At 39.7% G+C, this 19932-nt stretch overlaps 1 protein-coding gene across 1 annotated transcript in view; it reads left to right on the top strand.

Annotated features, from left to right (window-relative positions):
- MYZAP (myocardial zonula adherens protein) overlaps window positions 1-19932 on the top strand; it is a 141806-nt gene that overhangs the window by 81598 nt on the left and 40276 nt on the right. Inside the window, exon 12 of the mRNA XM_052646324.1 lies at window positions 13608-13708. Coding sequence (XP_052502284.1) covers window positions 13608-13708 — 101 coding nt within the window. The remainder of the gene's footprint in view (window positions 1-13607; window positions 13709-19932) is intronic.

Raw genomic sequence — 19932 nt, 5'->3', positions numbered from 1 at the left:
CATGGACCGCAGCCTACAGGCTCCTCCATCCATGGGATTTTCCAGGCAAGAGTACTGGAGTGGGGTGCCATTGCCTTCTCCGAATAAACTAGCTACCTTTTGTTAAGGGCCTGACTTCAGACTCTGGAGCTAGACTGCCTGAGTTCCAGTGTCAGCTCTGTCACTTACTAGTTATGTAAGTTACTTGTGCAAGTTACTTAACTGCTCTGTGCCTTAGGTTGCTCATTTGTAAATGGGAGTCCTCTGCACAGAGTTGTTAGGAAGACTAAATTAGTTAATACTAAGTGATTAGAAAAGTACATGGCTCCCGGTAAATGCCATGTGTTTACTGTTTCTTCAATAGCTAGGTCTCAGGGACTCCTTCTATTGTCAACTGATTTACATTTCCTTTTTGTCCTTCTCTTCCTCCTTCTTTTAAATAGAGAATGTAGATTATTTTGGTCCCTGAATCTATCATATGTACTTACTGGTGCAGAAACTCATTAGATTTTGCAACCCCTTCCTCCACCAGATGCCTAGAAGTTTGTGCTAGCCTGGCCCCATCAGACTAGGTTTTCATCAGCTGATTCAAACATCTCCTTGATGCAAAAATATGCCCATTCTATTTTATTTTTTTTCCAAATATATTTTTATTCACTCATCTCTTGAAGAAGAAATACCCCATCCCTTATTTCCAATATGTTTTACTTTATGTGCTTAGTTGCTCAGTTGTGTCTGACTCTTTGTAACCCATTGACTGTAGCCTGCCAGGCTCCTCTGTCCATGGGATTTTTCCGGCAAGAATACTGGAGTGGGTTGCCATTTCCTTCTCCAGGGGATCTTCCAGACTCAGGGGTTGAACTTGTGTCTTCTGCATTGCAGGCGGTTCTTTACCTGCTGAGAAATTTTATTAAAATAAAGTTATAAGCATCTGGCTTCATAAGGTTCATCAGCTTTCTGAAACTGAACAGATCCCATTTCATTTTTCTCTGCTGAAAATCCTTAACTTACATTCCAACTCCAAAGTCAGAGGAAAGGAGTCAGATGTCTTGGTTTTGTCCATCCTGCATTTAACGTGTGTTGTGTGGTATATAAACCTCTCAACGTGTCTGCTGTGCATTCCTGGGTCAATTATGAATTTTCCTGTGTGACACTGGGGCAGCAGCACCAGGCACCACGTGCAGGTGTTATTGGACATGCATTCTTGTTTAGCGCTCGGGCTGCAGCTCCGGCTGCTCCCTCCCTGGGGCCTCGGGAGCCGGGGGAGGAGGTGGCTGCCATTCATCTGTGACATAATTTCCCAAAAATGCCAAGAGGTGCCACACCAGGTCCTTCCTTTCTGGAAGGTGCACAGCCTCCCAAGTTCCTGGGTGGTCTGCATTTCACAGCTCAACACAAGGTGGTGGTGTCTGAGAGTAGGAAAAGCCTGGAACCTGATTCTCAGTCCTGGAGCAATCTGTTCTGCAGCACAGGCCAGGCAGTCAGCCAGGGCTGCTCTTTAGTCATAGCCTGTGAAGCTCAGAGCAGAGTGTGTTTGCTTTCCTGCATCAAGACCTACCTTTTAAAATTATTGTTTTTTAAGTATTTCTGTCATCCCGCTCTAGTTGTCCTCCTGTTGCCCATATTCAGGCTCTCATCATCCTTTTTTAGGTCCTGTCAACCTTGTATTAATTCATACAAATAAAGCTGCAGCTTTCTAAAGAGTATGGTGACAGATGTTAACTAGACATCCTGCCGTGATCATTTTATAGGGTGTGCAAACACCAAGTCATATGTTGGATACCTGAAACCAATAGAATATTATATGGCAATTAAGCCTCCATTTTTAAGAAAGTGTGTAATTTAATGAGTGTTGATGGTTGTATATACCCGTGAAACCACCACTGCAGACAAGATGCAGAACGTTTCCATCGCTCTCAAGATCTATTTCCCTTTGCAGTCCATCTCCCTCCCTATTCACCACCAGGCAACCAGGGAGCTTTTTTGGGACTTGTTTGCATTTTATATAAATAGAATTGTGTAGTTGTGTGCTCTTTCATGTCTAATTAGGTTCTTTCACTCAGTGTAATGATTTGAGATATATTCATCTTATATGCATTCTTTTTTTGTGGCAGGATATTTTTTATTAAGATACCACAGTTTATTTCTCCATTCCTTATTGATACACATTTGGGTTGTTTCCAGTTTGGGGCTATTGTGAATAAAGCTGCTGGGAACATTACTGTGCAAATCAATATGTGAACTTAGGGTTTATTCTTTTTTTAAAGTAATTAATTTATTTTAAATGAAGAAAAGATGAATATTTATAATGATAAAAGGTACAATTCACAAAAAAGATAGACATCATAAACTATTAGACACCTTAACAACAAAGAAACAGACACAAAAAGCAAAAATCAGAAGAAATATAAGGGAAAAGAAAAAATATCTAATCACAGACGTACTAACATTTCCCGGAGAATATTTTATCAAGTACAGAAAAAATAAGAATAGGGGCATCTTGAATGATGTCATTAATGATTTAAATATAACAGATTTCTATTTAATTTATATTAATCATATCCTAGATAAATATATTTAAAATTCTATATCTCATATGTTATTAGATATCCATAGGACATTTAGAAAAACTGGCAAAAAGATAAACATTACTAAATTTCAAAAAGTTTACAAAATTTCTTTTTTGTGTGTGTGATTCAGTTATACATATACGCATATGTTATTTTTGAAATTATTTTCCACTATAGGTTATTATAAGATATCGATTATAGTTCCCTGTGCTATACAGTAAACCTTTGTTGCTTGTTGCATATCTATTTTTTAAAATTAGAAATCTAGCATTCTATTCACACTAAGTCAAATAAGTGGAATCTAAATGTCATAAATTTTTTAGTTAGGAAAAATTTCATAAGTTTTCTAAAATATATACAAAAGCTTTTCTACTACACTTGATAAAGGCTTGAGAAAGAACATAAAAAAAAAGATGGAGAAATTGGGAACCATAAACTAAATGAAATGGGAGCACTGAATATGAAATAGAAAAAGTGAAACAAACTAGATAAAAGTAAAAGATCCTCATATAATCCAGTTATTTTTAAACATGGCTACTCATTAGAAACATATCTGGAGTGCTGGCAAAAACAGCAATACCTGGGCATTTGTATTTTTCAGAAAATTCCAAAATAATTCTCATATGCATATGGATTTTTTAAGTGATTACAGGTTTTTCTATTACATGGTAGTTTTGGTGATACAGAATTCTGTAATTTTTCTGCTGACCAATCATAATACAATGGTATTGAGTAATAGTTACATAACCTGGTGGCTCAGAGGTTAAAGCGTCTGCCTCCAATGCGGGAGACCCGGGTTCGATCCCTAGGTCGGGAAGATCCCCTGGAGAAGGAAATGGCAACCCACTCCAGTATTCTTGTCTGGAGAATCCCATGGACGGAGGAGCCCGGTAGGCTACAGTCCACAGGGTCGCCAAGAGTCGGACATGACTGAGCGACTTCGCTTTCTTTCACAATAGTGAAAGATGTTTATCAGTTTTCACAATCAATAACAAGACAAAAAATAAAAGATAATTACAATTGCAAGCCATAATGGGAACATGATTAACAATATAAAATAATTACATACAATTTGGGGGGGGTCAAGCAGAGTGATGTGGTAAGTGAAAGTGCATCCATGCACATGTTTTCATTTGCTCAGCCAGTCTATGTCTTTTGGTTGGTGTATTTAAATGTAAATGGTTACATTTAAGGTAATTATCCATATGTATTACCCTATTGCCATTTTCTTAATTGCTTTGGGTTTATTTTCTGTAGGTAGGGCTTTTCTGTTCTCTTGTTTTAGGCCTAGAGAAGTTCCTTTAGCTTATGTTGTAAAGCTGGTTTGGTGGTGCTTTAATTTTCTCTTATCTGGGAAGCTTTTGATTTCTCCATCAAATCTGAAGGACAGTCTTGTTGGGTGGAATATTCTTGGTTGTAGCTTCTTCCCTTTCATCACTTTAAATATGTCATGCCATTCCCTTCTGGCTTGTAGAGTTTCTGTTGAGAAATCAGCTGATAGCCTGATGGGAGTTCCTTTCCATGTTATTTGTCATTTTTCCCTTGTTGCTTTTAATATTTTATCTCTGTCTTGAATTTTGTCAGTTTGATTACTGTGTGTCTCAGTGTGTTCCTCTTCGCGTTTATCCTGCCTGGCACTCTGTGCTTCCTGGACTTGGTTGATTATTTCCTTTCCCATGTTTGGGAAGTTTTCAGATATTATCTCTTCAAATATTTTCTCAGGTCCTTTTTCTCTCTCTTTTCCTTCTGGGTCCCATGTAATGCTAATGTTCATGTATTTAATGTTGTCCCAGAGGTCTCTTAGGCTGTTTTCATTTCTTTTCCTTCTTTTTTCTATATCCTGTTCTGTGGCAGTGATTTCCACCATTCTGTCCTCTAGGTCATTTATCCATGCTTCTGCCTCAGTCATCCTGCTGTGGATTCCTTCTAGTATATTATTGATCTCTGTTTGTTTGTTCTTTAATTCTTCTAGGTCTTTGGTAAGCATTTCTTGCGTTACCTCAATTTTTGCCTCCATTCTTTTTCTGAGATCCTGAATCAACTTCACTATCATTATTCTGAATTCTTTTTCTGAAAGGTTGCCTATCTCTGCTTCATTTAGTTGCTTTTCTGGAGTTTTATCTTGTCCCTTCATCTGGGATATAACTTCTGCTTTTTCATGCTGATTAACTTTCTGTAGTGTGGTTTTATTTTAGTTGCTGTGGGATTATGGTTCTTTTTGCTTCTTCTGTCTACCCTCTCTGATGGAGGAGGCTAAGAGGCTTTTGTAAGCTTCCTGAAGGGAAGGACTGGTGGTGGGAAAAACTAGGTCTTTCTCAGTAAAGCTTTAATCCAATTATCTGCTGAAGGATGGGGTTGTGCTCCCTCGCTGGTAATTTTTTGGCCTAAGGAAACCCAGCCCTCGGGTCTATGGGCAATATGGTCAGGTTGGTGGTGGCCTCCAAGAAGGTTTACCCCAAAGGTGACCTCCCCAGACAGCTGCTGCCAGTCCCATGCACCTGCCCCCGCCCCCGTCCCTCTGGGGAGCCCCTGCTGACCCACACCTCCACAGGAGACCCTCCAACACTACCAGGTGGTTTTGGTTCAGTTTCCTGTGGAGTCACTTCTCCTTTCCTCTGAGTCTTGGTGCACACAAGGTTTTGTTTCATCAGAGACCCTGGAGTCTCTGGTCCCCCAGTCCTAATGGGAATTTTGTAATCAAATCCTGCTGGCCTTCAAAGTCAGATTCCCTGGGGATTCCCAGTCCCTTTTGCTGGGTCCCCAGGCTGGGAAGCCTGACATGGGGTTCCAAACCTTCACAACAGTGGGAGAACTTTGGTGTTATTGTTCTCCAGTTTGTGGGTCACCCACCCAAAGGGTATGGGATTTGTTTTTATCATAATTGTGCCCCTCCTACCATCTAGTTGTGGCTTCTTCTTTGTCTTTGGATGTGGGGTATCTTTTTTTGGTAGGTTTCAAGCATCTTTCTGTTGATGATTGTTCAACAGCTAGTTGTGATTCTGGTGCTCTTGCAGGAGATGGGCACAAATCCTTTTACTCTGCCATCTTGAACCTGAAGCCTGGGTTTATTCTTGTTGAACAAATTCCTAGTAATGGGATGGCTGGGATGTATGGTAGATAAAGGTCTAACTTTTAAAGAAACTATCTGTTTATCAAAGGAGTTTACTTTCCCACCAGAAGGTGGACTGTTCCAGTTTCTCTGCATCCTCACCCTTAATACTGTCAGTCTTTTTAATGTAGCCCTTCTGGAAGGTATGTGGTGGTATCTCATTATGGTGGTATTTCCATGGTCACCAGTGATGCTGAGCATGTTTTAAGTGCTTATTAGCCATTTGTATATATTATTTTTTGAAGTGCTTTCTTTGGCCTATTATTTTATTGAGTTTTACTTTTCTTTTTTATTGTGTTAAGGGTCCTTTATGCATTCTGGATACCAGTTCTTTGTCAGATATATGTATTGTGAACATTTTCTCCCATTTCATGACCTGCTTTTTCATTTTCTTAATGATACCTTTTGGTATCCATTTTTATTTTTGGTAAAGTTCAATTTATCAATTTGTTATGGTTTCTGCTTTTTAGTTCCTAAGAAATCTTTGCCTACTACAAGGTCACAGAGATTTTCTCCAATGATTTCCTCTAAAAATGATAGGCATTTTGCGTTTAGTTTTAAGATCCATTTGGACTTAATTTTTGTATTTTATGTGAAGTAAGGATTGATAGTTTTTTTCACCATAGATATCCTATTATTTCTTATTAATGCCTCTTTATTCTGATATTGATCATTTGTCCCCTTCCACCCTTCTTTGATCAATCTAGGTAGAGTGTTATTAATTTTGCTGTTTTCTTTTTAAACTAAAATAGCTTTTGGCTTTGTGTATAGAGAATATTATCTGTTTTCTGTTTTATTGAGGCCTTTTGCTCTGATATTCATTATTCTCTTCCTTCTAATTATTTTGGTGTTACTTTGCTCTTTTTTTCTAGCTTCTTGAGGTAGACCTTAGGTCAGTGATTTTAGACCTTTCTTCTTTTCTAATATATGCTTTTAAATCTATGAATGTCCCTTCCCAGCTCTGCTTAACCTGCAACCTACAAGCTTTAATAAGATGTATTTTCATTATCATCCAGTTCAAAATATTTTTTAATTTCCTTTGAGATTCTTCTTTGACTTATCAGTTATTTAGAAGTGTGTTGTTCAGCTTCCAAATATTTGTGGTGTTCTTAGATATCTTATCGTTTTGTATTTCTAATTTAATTGTTATGGTCCTAGAACACGCTTTGTATGGTTTTCATTCTTTTAAATTTAGTTTGACTTGTTTTATGGCTCAGCATATGGTTTCTCTTGGTTGACTATTATAAAAAATTCATATTCTTCTGTTTTTGTGTGTGTTCTATAAATATCAATTAGATTTAGGTTGTTGATAATATTGTCTGGATTATTTATGATTTTCCTGGTTTTTGTGTAACTGTTCTCTTAGTTGCTCAGAGTGGGTATTAAAGTCCCTTGCTATGATTTCAGACTGTCTATTTAATTTTGTTTTTTACTTCATATATTTTAAAGCTCTCTTATTAGGTACATATACATTTTTGACTGTTGTGTTTTGGCATGAATTGATCTCTTTATTATGAAATACCTTTGTTTATACTTTTTGTCTTAAAGTCTCTTTTATCTGGTATTGTAATTTCTGCACTCTTAAGTTTATGGTTTGCATGGTATATATTTTTTCCCATCCACTTATTTTTAACTGATCTGTGTTATTTAAAGTACATCTCCTGTAGACAATATATAGTTAGGTTTTGTTTCTTTATACATTCTGATATTTTTATATTGAAGTGTACAGTCCATCGACATTTAATTTTTATTGATACGGTTGGATTTAGTTCTGCCATTGCTTGTTTTCTGTTTAGTCCCTCTGGCTTATTTGCTGGTTTTGTTCCCTTCTCTTGCCTTTTTTTGGACTATTCCAAAGTTTTCTAGAATTCCATTTTAATTCATCCAGTCATCAATTGGCATTGTGTCTTTAATATTTGAGTGGTTGCTCTAGGTACTATAATATACATCATTAAGTGTTCACAGTCTACTTACAGGTAATACTGTACCACTTAATATAAAATATAGAAATCTTGCAGGGTCCATTAACCCTTCCCGCTGCTGTCTGAGTTACCTGAGTTATCTATATATAACTATAAACCCACAGTATATTGCTAGAAGTTTTAAGTTGTATGTATTTTGGAGAAATTAAGAGAAAATAATTGTCTTTTATAATTACTCATATAGTATTTATTTCTGATATTCTTCACTCATTCCTGAAAAATCTGAGTTTCTGATACCTCTCTTCAGGGTGAAGAATTTTTATTTAGCATTTTGTGTAGTGCAGACCAGATGGGGACACATTCACTTAGTTTTTCTTATTCAAAAATAAGGCCTGTAGTTCACCTTCATTATGGAAATATATAGAGTTCTAGGTTGACAGTTTCCTTCGTTAGTATTCAGTCTCGCCTGGCTTTCATAGTTTTTGATGAGCAACCTTTGGTAATTCAGATTACTGTTTCCCTATATGTAACAGGATGACTTTCAAGATTTTTGTTTGTGTTTTTCAGTAGTTTGACTGTAATATGCCAAGGTAGGTTTCTCTTTGAATTGGTTGTCTGAGTTTGATGAGATTCTTGAATTGGTTATATTCAAGAATATATAGTGAATCAATATATAATCAATATATTGGTTATATATATAATCAATTATATATACCAATATATATTGATTATATATTCAATAATATATAATCAATTTATTGGTTATATTCAATTCTTGAATTTATATAAATTTATGTCTCTTGCCAAATATGGGAAAATTTCAGCCATTCTTTGTTTTCCCCAAGAAACTGGAGATGTACTACCCCCCACCCCACTGCCCCCACATTAGTTCTTTGAATATTTTTTCTGGTCCAGTTTCTTCTTTACTTCTGTGATTCGAGTGTCCCTATGTTAGGCTTTTAAAAATTGTCTCACATTCCATGAAGTTTCATTTATTATTTTCAACATTATCTTATCTTAATTGAATGACTTCTATTAATGTCTTCAAGTTTACTGACTCCTTCCTTTGGCATATCCATTTTTTTCTTAGGGCAATCTAGTGATTGATCTAATTTCAGGCATTGTATTTTTCTGTTCAAAAGTTACCATTTGTTTTCTATTTTTTTTCCCCCCTCCTTCATCAGTGATGTGCAGGAAAATAGACTTGTAATTGCTTTAGAAGGTAAAGAATCTGGTTAGACCCAACTGCATCCTGCCTTGCTATGGTGTGTGATGGGTTAGATCTCAGTTCAGTTCTTTAAGCCTTGGCTTCATACTGCTTTCACTTTGCTCCACATGTACATGGTTCAGGGGTCTGCTGAAGACTGGAACTGAGTTTATACACAGAATATAGAATTTCAGTCTTTTCTGACCCTTCCATTTTGGCTTCCCTCTCACTCTTGGTAACGCTTCTATCCCATAGACTCCTACTGGTTTGTTTTTTTTTTCCTACCAGACAGATGATCTTTCTACCGAATTTTTACTGTGTTTGTGCTGCCTCCACTATGACTATTCTGCTCTTGGGCAAAGCTGCAAACAGAAACAAAAGAATCACAGAGAACCCAGCCAATGCTTGTCATCTGCTCCACGTTTTACCTCCTGTCTAAAACTTACGTGTCCTTCAGTTTCTGCAGACCTCAGTTGTTGTTTGTCTTCTGTCCAAGGTTGATAGCTATTCTTTGCACGAGTCTCTATTTTTTAAATTAAATTATTTATTTAAATTGGATGATAATTTCTTTACAATATTGAGATGGTTTTTGTCATACATCAACATGAATCGGCCAGAGGTATACATGTGTCCCTCCATCCTGAACCCTCTCCCTCCCCATCCCATCCCTCTGGGTTGTCCCAGAGCACTGGCTTTGGGTGCTCTGCTTCATGCATCAAACTTGGACTGGTCATCTATTTTACACATGGTAATATACATGTTTCAATGCTATTCTCTCAAATCATCTCACCCTTGTCTTCTCCCACGGAGTCCAAAAGTCTGTTCTTTACGTCTGTCTCTTCTGCTGCCCTGCATGTAGGATAGTCATTACCGTCTCTCAAAAGTCCATGCTGCTAAATCACTCCAGCCGTGTCCGACTCTGTGCGACCCCATAGACGGCAGCCCACCAGGCTCCCCCGTCCCTGGGATTCTCCAGGCAAAAACACTGGGGTGGGTTGCCATTTCCTTCTCCAGTGCATAAAGTGAAAAGTGAAGGTGAAGTTGCTCAGTCATATCCGACTCCTAGCGACCCCATGGACTGCAGCCTACCAGGCTCCTCCATCCATGGGATTTTCCAGGCAAGAGTACTGGAGTGGGGTGCCATTGCCTTCTCCATTCTAAAGTCCATATCTATGTGTTAATACACAGTATTTGCGTTTCTCTTTCTGACTTACTTCACTCTGTATAATAGGCTCCAGGTTCATCCACCTCATTAGAACTGACTCAAATGCATTCCTTTCTATAGCTTAGTAATATTCCATTATGTATATGTACTACAACTTCCTTATCCATTCAACTGCTGATGGACATCTAGGTTGCTTCCATGTCCTAGCTATTGTAAATAGTGCTGCAGTGAGCATTGGGGTATATGAGTCTCTTTCAGTTCTGGTTTCCTTGGGGTATATGCCCAGCAGTGGGATTGCTGGGTCATATGGCAGTTCTATTGCGTTTTTTAAAGGAATCTCTACACTGTTCTCCATAGTGGCTGGACCAGTTTGCACTCCCACCAACAGTGTAAGAGGGTTCCCTTTTCTCCACACCTTCTCCAGCATTTATCGTTTGTACACTTTTTGATGACGGCCATTCTGACCAGTGTGAGATGATTCCTCATTGTGGTTTTCGATTTGCATATCTCTAATAATGAGTAATGTTGAGCTTCTTTTCATGTGTTTATTAGCCATCTATTTGTCTTCTTTGGAGAAAGGTCTGTTTAGTTCTTTTGCCCACTTTTTGATTGGGTTATTTTTCTGGTATTGAGCTGTATGAGCTGCTTGTATATTTTGGAGATTAATTCTTTGTCAGTTGCTTTATTTGCTATTATTTTCTCCCATTCTGAAAGCTATCTTTTCACCTTACTTGTAGATTCTTTCGTTGTGCAAAAGCATTTAATTAGGTCCCATTTGTTTATTTTCATTTTTATTTCCATTACTCTGGGAAGTGGGTCATAGAGGATCTTGCTGTAATTTATGTCAGAGAGTGTTCTGCCTATGTTTTCTTCTAAGAGTTTTATAGTTTCTGGTTTTACATTTAGATCTTTAATTCATTTTGAGTTTATTTTTGTGTATGGTGTTAGAGAGTGTTCTAGTTTCATTCTTTTACACATGGTTGACCAGTTTTTCCAGCACCACTTGTTGAAGAGACTGTCTTTTTCTCCATTGTACATTTTTGAGGAGGCTCTGTTTAACTGCTTACTTCTATATACCAGAAGTGCGGCTCTCACTCTACCTAGAAAATTGCAGTGACCTCCTTGACTGATTTTCCTTCCTTATAGTTTTATTTCCTCCCAATACAGTTTTCACTTGGAGCCCAAGTGTTTGAAGTAAAATTTGAGTTTGGTCTCATGGGCCTGGGTGTAGAGGCTTGGTAGTGGCATACACAGCCCTTCATAACCAACTCCTGCGTACCTGTATACTACAGTCAGGGGCCTGTTCTCAACCTAGTATTCTTCCATAATTCTGGATTACTCATTCCTTTTATTTCCCTTACTCTCTGTCCCTTGCATAACTCCAGAGAATCTTCACAGACAATCCAGTCCTCCATTTTGAGTTAGACATCCTCTCTGAAATGCCCCCATGATATTTTCTGGGTCCCCCTGGCATGAGATTTAGGAGTTTGTTCTGTTATTTTCTGCTTAGATGTCTGTACCCCCAAAAGACTGAACTCCTCAGAGGTTACAAATTATGCCCTATTTCTTTAGCTGCCAACTTCCTCCCCTCACTTGATTTTATATACTACCTGATTCCCAGCAGATACTCAGGTTGTTTTTTTTTTTTTTAACTAATAGTATTACATGTTTAAAAGTTAAAGATTTTCATATCAGTGCTTCAGTGAATAGCTGATTCAGGGTTTGAACCCAGGTCTCCTGCACTGCAGGCAGATTCTTTACCATCTGAGTCACCAGGAAGCTTGATTTGTACAAGAGTTCCTTTGAAATAGAACAAAAGACTTAGGACTGTAAGTCCACTACTCACTGTATACCAATTGGGGTACATTTGCTAACCTTGCCTTTTTGCCCCTAACTATAGGTACTCAGCTCAGCATTTTACAGAATCCTCACGATTACAGTCTACACTGAGAAAGAATGAAACAGTGGGACTGTTGATTGTTAATGGGCAGGCCTCTCTTTCTGTATGAATGGGAGAGTTCAGATATTGTTGGTGAAGCAGAGTGTGTGTGTGTGTGTGTGTGTGTGTGTGTGTGTAAATGGTGGTTAACCCCTGGCAGTTAGCCAAAACCATTCTCCCAGAGCACCAGGTGACAGATGCCGAGCTCACAGATCAGTCATGGCTTGTCAGCAGCTAGGGAACCTGGAGTGCCTTCTCTTCCTTTACACCGTTTCCCATTATCAGAAGGGATTCCTAGACCTTTACATCCTGCAGAACCTGAGTCTGCACCAGAGCTGCTGCTTTGCACCTTGTTATCACCCATCCAGAGCAAGAGCTCTTTCAGAACAAATGAGCTTCTGTTTCCAAATAACTTTTCAACTTTCATGTGTTGCTGAGGGTCTTAGAATACAGTGCCTTAGCTTCAGCATCAGCTTAGAAAAGACAAATGCTTATTTTTTTCTGATTATGCAAATAAAACACTCATTCCCTGGTGGCTCAGTTGGTAAAGAATCTGCCTGCAATGCAGGAGATCTGGGTTTGATCCCTGGGTCAGGAAGATCCCCTGGAGAAAGGCATGGTAACCCACTCCAGTATTCTTGCCTGGAGAAGAATCCCATGGACAGAGGAACCGCAAGTTACAGTCCATAGCGTCACAAACAGTTGGACATAACTGAGCGACTAACACACTTTCCAAGGCGTTTATACATTTCTTCAATACATATTTATCTTGCATATACTACATACTGTGTTTTGAGGAATACAGTCAGGAGCATAGTTATGGTTATTGCCTCATGAAAATTTAGTCTAGCATTACAGAAAATATATAGAACTTTAAAAGAGAAATAAAAAAATCTTTATACACAGAGATAACCACTGTCTGAATTTTTTAAAAGGTGTATCTTCCTGTCCTTTGGGTTTTAGGCAGCAGCACTTCATCTGTTTTCATTTCAATATCCCTAACTCTTTTGCTCCTTTGTCCTTCATTTCCCCCATGGGGCAAATTTCCAATTCCTGAGCATCTAATCATCAACCTATGTAATGTTTGGCTCTGGCCTGGAAAAAAAACACTATTTCAGAATGCTAATTTTAATCCCAAGGAGCTTGTTCTACTTTATATGTTTGAGATTCTGAATTTTCCACACCTACAAAATACTAATTATTAAGTTACAGAGGTATTTCCCTCTAAATTAAGTTAATAGACTTAAACTCATTTTATAGTTTAATGAGGGAGTTTTAAAACATGAGCTGTACCTTATTTATAATTACAAAAAATGTGATAAATATCTAAAGGTCATCAGTAAGAGACTAGTTAAATAATGTAGATCCATACAATGGAATGCTATGAACCCATTAAAATAGTTTGTTGACATAAAAAGAAAACTAATAAACATGGAAAGAGTCACAACACATTGTTGAGTGGGCGAAAAGCAGCAAATAATGGTACAGAGTAGGATATTATTGGATACATACGTATGTCCATGCACATAAAGCTATTTGTAAGAATTCAGTCAATGTATTCCTTCAATTCCTACTGTAGAAGAGGCACTTAAAAATACTCTGTGATAGATGTCTGTGTCTAGGGGAAAATCCGGATAATACATACAAATTGTATCATATGTATTTGTGGGGGAACGCATTTGCTTTACTAACAGCCCTTTCCCCCCTCATCTCTAGAATAATGAACTACAAAGCAGGTTGGACTATTTAATAGAAACCCAGTCCAAGACTGGAGTGGAAACCAGAGAGGCTGGAGTGGGCTGTGATCTTCTACCCAGGTATTTAAGAATTTCCTATTGTTCCAACTCAAATTCCCCTTTGACCCAAGAAAATACTTTCAGTGTGCTGTTATTCCCAGAATTGCATTCTTTCTATCAAAAGTATTTCTGCAAAGAGAAGTGGTGGCTGCTGAGGGGTCTGGCTGGACTCTGTGGAGTGGGGAGGCTGTGCGGAGGCCTGGGGCATGCATGGCCCAGGGGAGACCTGGGGAGGCCACTGCAGAGAGAAGATGAGCCCCATAGCAAGTGTGTGCATTTGTTCCTTCGTCTATTCATTTATCTGTTCATTTGGCACACATCTGTTGAGCACCTCCCCTGTGCCAGACAGTGAAGATAAGGAGAGGAATTAGACTGGGTTCCTGCCGCAGAGTGCAGGCTGCAAGGGAAATCAGGTGTACAGGCAGACATTCTCAGCAGTGTGAGAGGGCCCTGTGAGGTGCTTTAGTAAGAGCAGGGAGACTCTAAGCCCTGCTGCTCCCTAGTACTGTAACAGTGTTCTCATGCACTAGATCAGATTCACAAATACACCAACAGGAATTATAACTGGTTTGTTCAGCTGCATTTCTGAGCTAGAGGACTGAGCCATGTGTTGTTAAGCTGCTCACAAGCCCAGTGCCTGGGTCTCTCCCTAGTCAGGTTAGCACCTGTGACCCAGCAACCCACCCCGTGTCTCTAGGTGCTCAAAACTGTGCTTGGCTCCAAGAGGACAGAAAACAAGTGCATACCAAGGGCACTGATGGTACATGGCTTGTGACTTGGGTAACCAGAGTCACAAAGTGCCGTACCCTTGTGCAGGAAGGTGTTTTCTTGTATGGTAAGGGGCATGTGTGTGTGTGGTGGTAGACATGAGTAGGTCAGGAAAATGGAGACTCCTGGCTTAAATGGTTACATCCATGGGAAACAGGAATGAGCTGATCGCCAAGCTGGGCTGTAGAACACCCAGCTCTCGTCCTCGGGGTTAGGAGCTGCGGGACATGTTTAGGCTAGACTCTTGTTAGCTGGGGCCTCCGTTTCCTGACCTGGTAAGTCAGCGAGTTGGCCAGGTGACTTCTCAGCTCTAACCAGTTCTCACACTGTAGAACAATGTCTCATATCCCTGTTTATTCATTACTGATGTTGTCTTTTTTGTTCATTAAAATGAGATACTTGCCATTCTCAAAATACTTACCAAAAGCAGGATTAAGCTCTTTTATTTATTTTTTTGAGATGTCTCATTTACGTTGCTTGCTTTTTGGTTAAAAACAAGGCAATATTTTTCATTCTGATACCATTAACAGAAAATGTTTAAAAAAGAAGGAAAAAATGTATAAATAGACTCCAGGTCTCATCAATGCAGGGGATAAAGTGCTTGATAAAAATAGGACCCAAAAGAATGATTGATCATACCCAGGGACAACTGTTAAAATATAAATAGGTTTGCTATTTTCCTTTTTTTTTTTTTAATTTTTCAAGAACCAAGTGGCTTAGTCCCCTCTAATTGCCCACATAATAAATCTTATTTGGTTGAGACGGGTACAAAACTATGTCTGAAACCAATAAATTGTTTGTTTTCTAATTCCCACATTTTGGCCTAAAACAGGGTTTTCAATTTGTATGCTGAGGGATAGCCTGAAGCAAACTTTTATGGGTAAGTTATGAAACCACAAAGCGGTGTTCATAATGGAAGTGCTGACAGACCCTTAACTTATGGCCGCGCTGAACTTGGAAGCCACTTCAGTATCTAAAAGCAGCTTTTCCATAAATGTAACATTTGGTTTCCCCCAGGATCCATCTTAGCACTTTAACTACCTGGGGCAATCAGCAGAGGAAATGAAAACTACGTATCCCCATTTCCGAAAAGGCAGGGTAATCTTTCATTCTTTCTCTCACAAGTATTTATGAAGTGCCTACTATGTGACAGGCGCCGTGCACGTCTGGGGGGCGAGGAGCACGGCCTCTTGAGGGGTGAGGTGGGGCCGTGGTTTCCCACCTGTGCTTTTTGGAACTGTGCACTCTGTGCTCAGGTTCCAGGAGGGGGTTCGGGGTGGGGGCAACGAGGTAAGCAAGGAGCTGGCCTGTGGGGACCGTCCCCCCTCACAGAAAAAACACCCAACCTGAGAAACTCAGTTTTTAGTGTGTTTTATATGTTAGATTCCAAGTAAGATTTTGCTTGAATAAAGAGCTCTGTGGTCACAATCAAATGGGAACCCCCGCCCCAGATCTAATCTCCCTGTTTTATAGACACCAAAACTGAGGCCCAGAGAGATACAGGGATTTCCTAGAAGCCACAGAGCCAGGATTTGAGCCATACTTCTGGAGTCCTGGTGTGGTACATCTATAGTTTTAAAATGCTCAGTAGAGATTGCTAAATTGTGTTATATATGTTCTAAAAGAATCCCTGGTTCTCACTTAAGACTTCAAACTGGCATCTAACTAATAAAAGATTCCATGGTGTTTTCAAGAATATTTTAAAAAACAGGCTCCCCAAATATCTTAGATCCATAAAAAGTAATGAATTAAGCCTGTTACGCAGGTGAGTTTTGTTCTTCCTTCTGGGTCTCCTGCCGTACCCTCCAGCTGGGAAGGTTTAGGCTGTGGGGGTCCCTGCCCAGCCAGCTGAGCACAGCCCTGCGCCAGTTACTCAGTCTCCTTTAATCCTCTGTGATTTCCTCCTTACAATGGAAATGATGATGACTATCAAATCATATTGGACTGTTATGAGAATTAAATGAAAACATGTATGTAAAGAATTTAGCATGGTAACTGAAGAACTTAATAAATAGCTAGTATTCCTATTATCTAAATCAAACCTTGATTTTACATATAAGACATGGTATCAAGTATTTTTTTAACATTTTAGTGGAGTATAGTTGATTTACAATGTTGTGTAACTTTCCGGTGTACAGCAAAGTGATTCAGTTATACGTGTATTCTTTCTTTTTTAATTCTTTGCTCATATAGGTTATCACAGGATATTGAACAGAGTTCCCTGTGCTATAGTAGGTTTGTGTTGGTTATCTGTTTTGTACATAGTAGTGTACACGTGTTCATCCCAAGCTTCTGGTTTATCCTTCTCCCCAGTGTTTCCCCTCTGGTAACTGTGAGTTGTTTTTGATATAAGTCTGCTGCTGTTCTGTAAATAAGTTTGTGTCTTAGTTGCTCAGTTGTGTTTGACTCTTTGTAACCTCACAGACTGTAGCCTGCCAGGATCCTCTGTCCATGGAATTCTCCAGGCAAGAATACTGGATTGGACTGGCATTCTCTTCTCTAAAATAAGTTTGTATCATCTTTTAAAAATGAGATTCCACATATGAGTGATATTTGTTTTTCTCTTACGTCACTTACTATGATAATTTCTAGGTCCATCCATGTTGTTGCAAATGGCATTATTTTTTTGTTTTTTATGGCTGAGTAAATATTCTGTTGTAAATATGGGCCACATCTTTAGCTATTCATCTGTCAATAGACATGTAGGTTGTTTCCATGTTTTGGCTATTGTGAATAGTGCTGCTGTGAACATCGGGGTGCATGTCTTTTTGGATTAGAGTTTTGTCTAGATATATGCCCAGGAGCAGAGAAGGCAATGTCACCCCACTCCAGTACTCTTGCCTGGAAAATCCCATGGATGGAGGAACCTGGTGGGCTGCAGTCCATGGGGTCGCTAAGAGTCGGACACAACTGAGCGACTTCACTTTCACTTTTCACTTTCATGCATTGGAGAAGGAAATGGCAATTCACTCCAGTATTCTTGCCTGGAGAATCCCAGGGACCGGGGAGCCTGGCAGGCTGCCGTCTATGGGGTCGCACAGAGTCGGACACGACTGAAGCGACTTAGCAGCAGCATGCCCAGGAGTGGCACTGCTAGATCATATGGTAATTCTACTCTTAGTTTTCTGAGGAATCCCTGCTTTCCATCATGGACGCACTAAATTACATTTGCACTGACAGGGTAGGAGGGTTCCCTTTCTCAGCATCCTCTCCAGCATTTGTTGTTTGTTGACTTTTTAATGATGGCTATTCTAACTGGTGAGTTGGTACCTCATGGTAGTTTTGGTTTGCATTTTTCTAATAATGAGTGATGTTGAACATCTTTTCATACGCCTCCTGGCCATCTGTATTTCTTCTTTGGAGAAACATCTATTACGGTTTTCTGCCAATTTTTTGATTGGGTTGGTTGGTTGACAGCTTAATTTAGGGGCTAGTGCTTCCGTATGTGTTGAATTTTTCAGTTGTCAGCGGTTTGGTGTCAGTGGTTTACACTGGACACTGTGTAGAACTCTGGAAGCCCCAGTGATCGACGAGGTCTTTGGTCAGCTGTGTTATTGGGTGCTGCAGTGTGTCCCAGGCACTGGGCACAAAGCCCGTGCTGCTGGAAAGCTGTATGGCACCCACGACCCATTTCTCCCGATACCTGCAGGTGTTACATGCTGTGCTACTGCTAACAGCATTTGGTGGCTAACAATCTGCCTGCCACGCAGGAAACCAGCTTTGATCCCCAGGTAGGGAAGATCTTCTGCAGTAGGAAATTGCAACCAGCTCCAATATTCTTGCCTGGGAAATTCCACGGACAGAGGAGCCTGGCAGGCTACAGCCCCATGGAGTTGCAAAGAGTAAAACATGACTGACTTAACAATTAGAGCTGCTCAGGGAGCACAGAAAAAATAGAGCAGCTCTAATTGGAAGTCAGTTGACTATCAAAATCTTCCCCTAGGTAAGGAAACTGAGATTTGCAGAGGTTAGGAAGCTCACACCTCTCTTGCGTACAAGTCCTCATTCCTGGCTGCCTGCTAGGCACCGCTTCATCTTCATACCCACCCTATCCATAGCTGAGCACATTTTTTTCCATCAAAGTCAGATCCTCTAGTTGTGGTTAAGAGCGATGGCTTGGAAATCAGCCCTGGGTTTGGGTCCTGGATGTGCCTCTGGGTCTATCTGTAACTTTGAACTAATGCCTAACCTCTTTGAATCTCAGTTTCCTTACCTAGGGGAAGATTCTGATCGTCATTCCTACTGAAAGTTGCTAAGATGATTTAGATATAAAGTGTCCATTGTATATGGCCATGTTTCCATATTTCTGTCATCACCACAGTCCCAGTTGCCATAAGTTCAGGGTTCTGCGCTCACCTTTGAGCTTTGCACCTGGACTCACTCACTGGTGCGGGGCTGGCGTTTTCCTTGGTGACATGCTCCATGCGCTCCACTCCCGCTTCCCCAGCCTCTGGAGACCAGTGTTCCGTCTCATCTTCTCAGTCCCGTCCCTGGCTCCAGGTTCGCCTTCTCAAATTCTTCTCCTTCATCTCGTCTTTGTGTGGCATAGATTTCTGGAAAGCAAGGAGAGAGGGAAGGGGTCAAAGGCATTCACCCTGATGCCAGGGGCTTCTAAACACCTCATTAAAGGCAAAACTCACGAGTCAGATTTGAGAAGTTCGATATATATTAATTAAGGCCATTGAGAGCAATTTTAGGTCAGCTAGCCTTCAAAGAGAAAAGTGGAAAACAAAATACCAAAAGAAAAAAAGACTTCTCTCCTTTGTCCCTTAGTGAAACTCAGTTTCCAGTAAACTCATAAATTAAGTCTTAATAGGTACATTTTAATGAAAAATATTCCTTGCAGTCATAAGTTCCCGGCGCATAGTAAGTACTTTAAAATGCCTACATCTTCATATTTCTATTGTAGAAACCAGAACACAAAGTAGCTTTTTGTCAAGGCATTATTTGCTGACTCTGCTTTTGTTTGCCCCAGGGAACTGCCCCTTTATGGATTAATAAAAGGTTAACAATAGCCTTAATATGTTAAAGAAAATGGCTGAATTTTCATTCTGTGGTTGAAATTATTTGTGTTCTTGAAATCCTGTTGTTTCTTAGTGATCAACTAAAAAAACTAACCTCAATTCTTTGTGAAAGGTTGAGATATGAGAGCCTGTTTCTGAAACCCAGAGGGTTCACCTTTATAAATATTTCTGAACTTTATGGGCTTTTAGGATAGTGTCACCAGAGACTATTTCTGTTCTGTGGAATTTTCACAGGAGTTGGCACAAATTGCCATCTGGCTTATGCCCCTGGCACTCCACTAAATTGCCTGGTCAGGTCCCTGCGGACTCCTGACCTGTGATATCCTGTGGATTCCTCTCTGTAGCATGTGATGGTGAAATTGTTACCACTCGTTCCTCAAAATCTATCATCCTCTGGTTGCCTTGGTCATTCATCTGTGTACTGACAGTTCTGTGTTTGGCCTGAGTGAGCTG

This window comes from Budorcas taxicolor, chromosome 10, assembly GCF_023091745.1.
Source record: "Budorcas taxicolor isolate Tak-1 chromosome 10, Takin1.1, whole genome shotgun sequence".
Classification (NCBI taxonomy): domain Eukaryota; kingdom Metazoa; phylum Chordata; class Mammalia; order Artiodactyla; family Bovidae; genus Budorcas; species Budorcas taxicolor.
The sequence above is the reverse complement of the archived record's forward strand: the minus strand, read 5'-3'. Positions and strand labels throughout refer to the sequence as shown.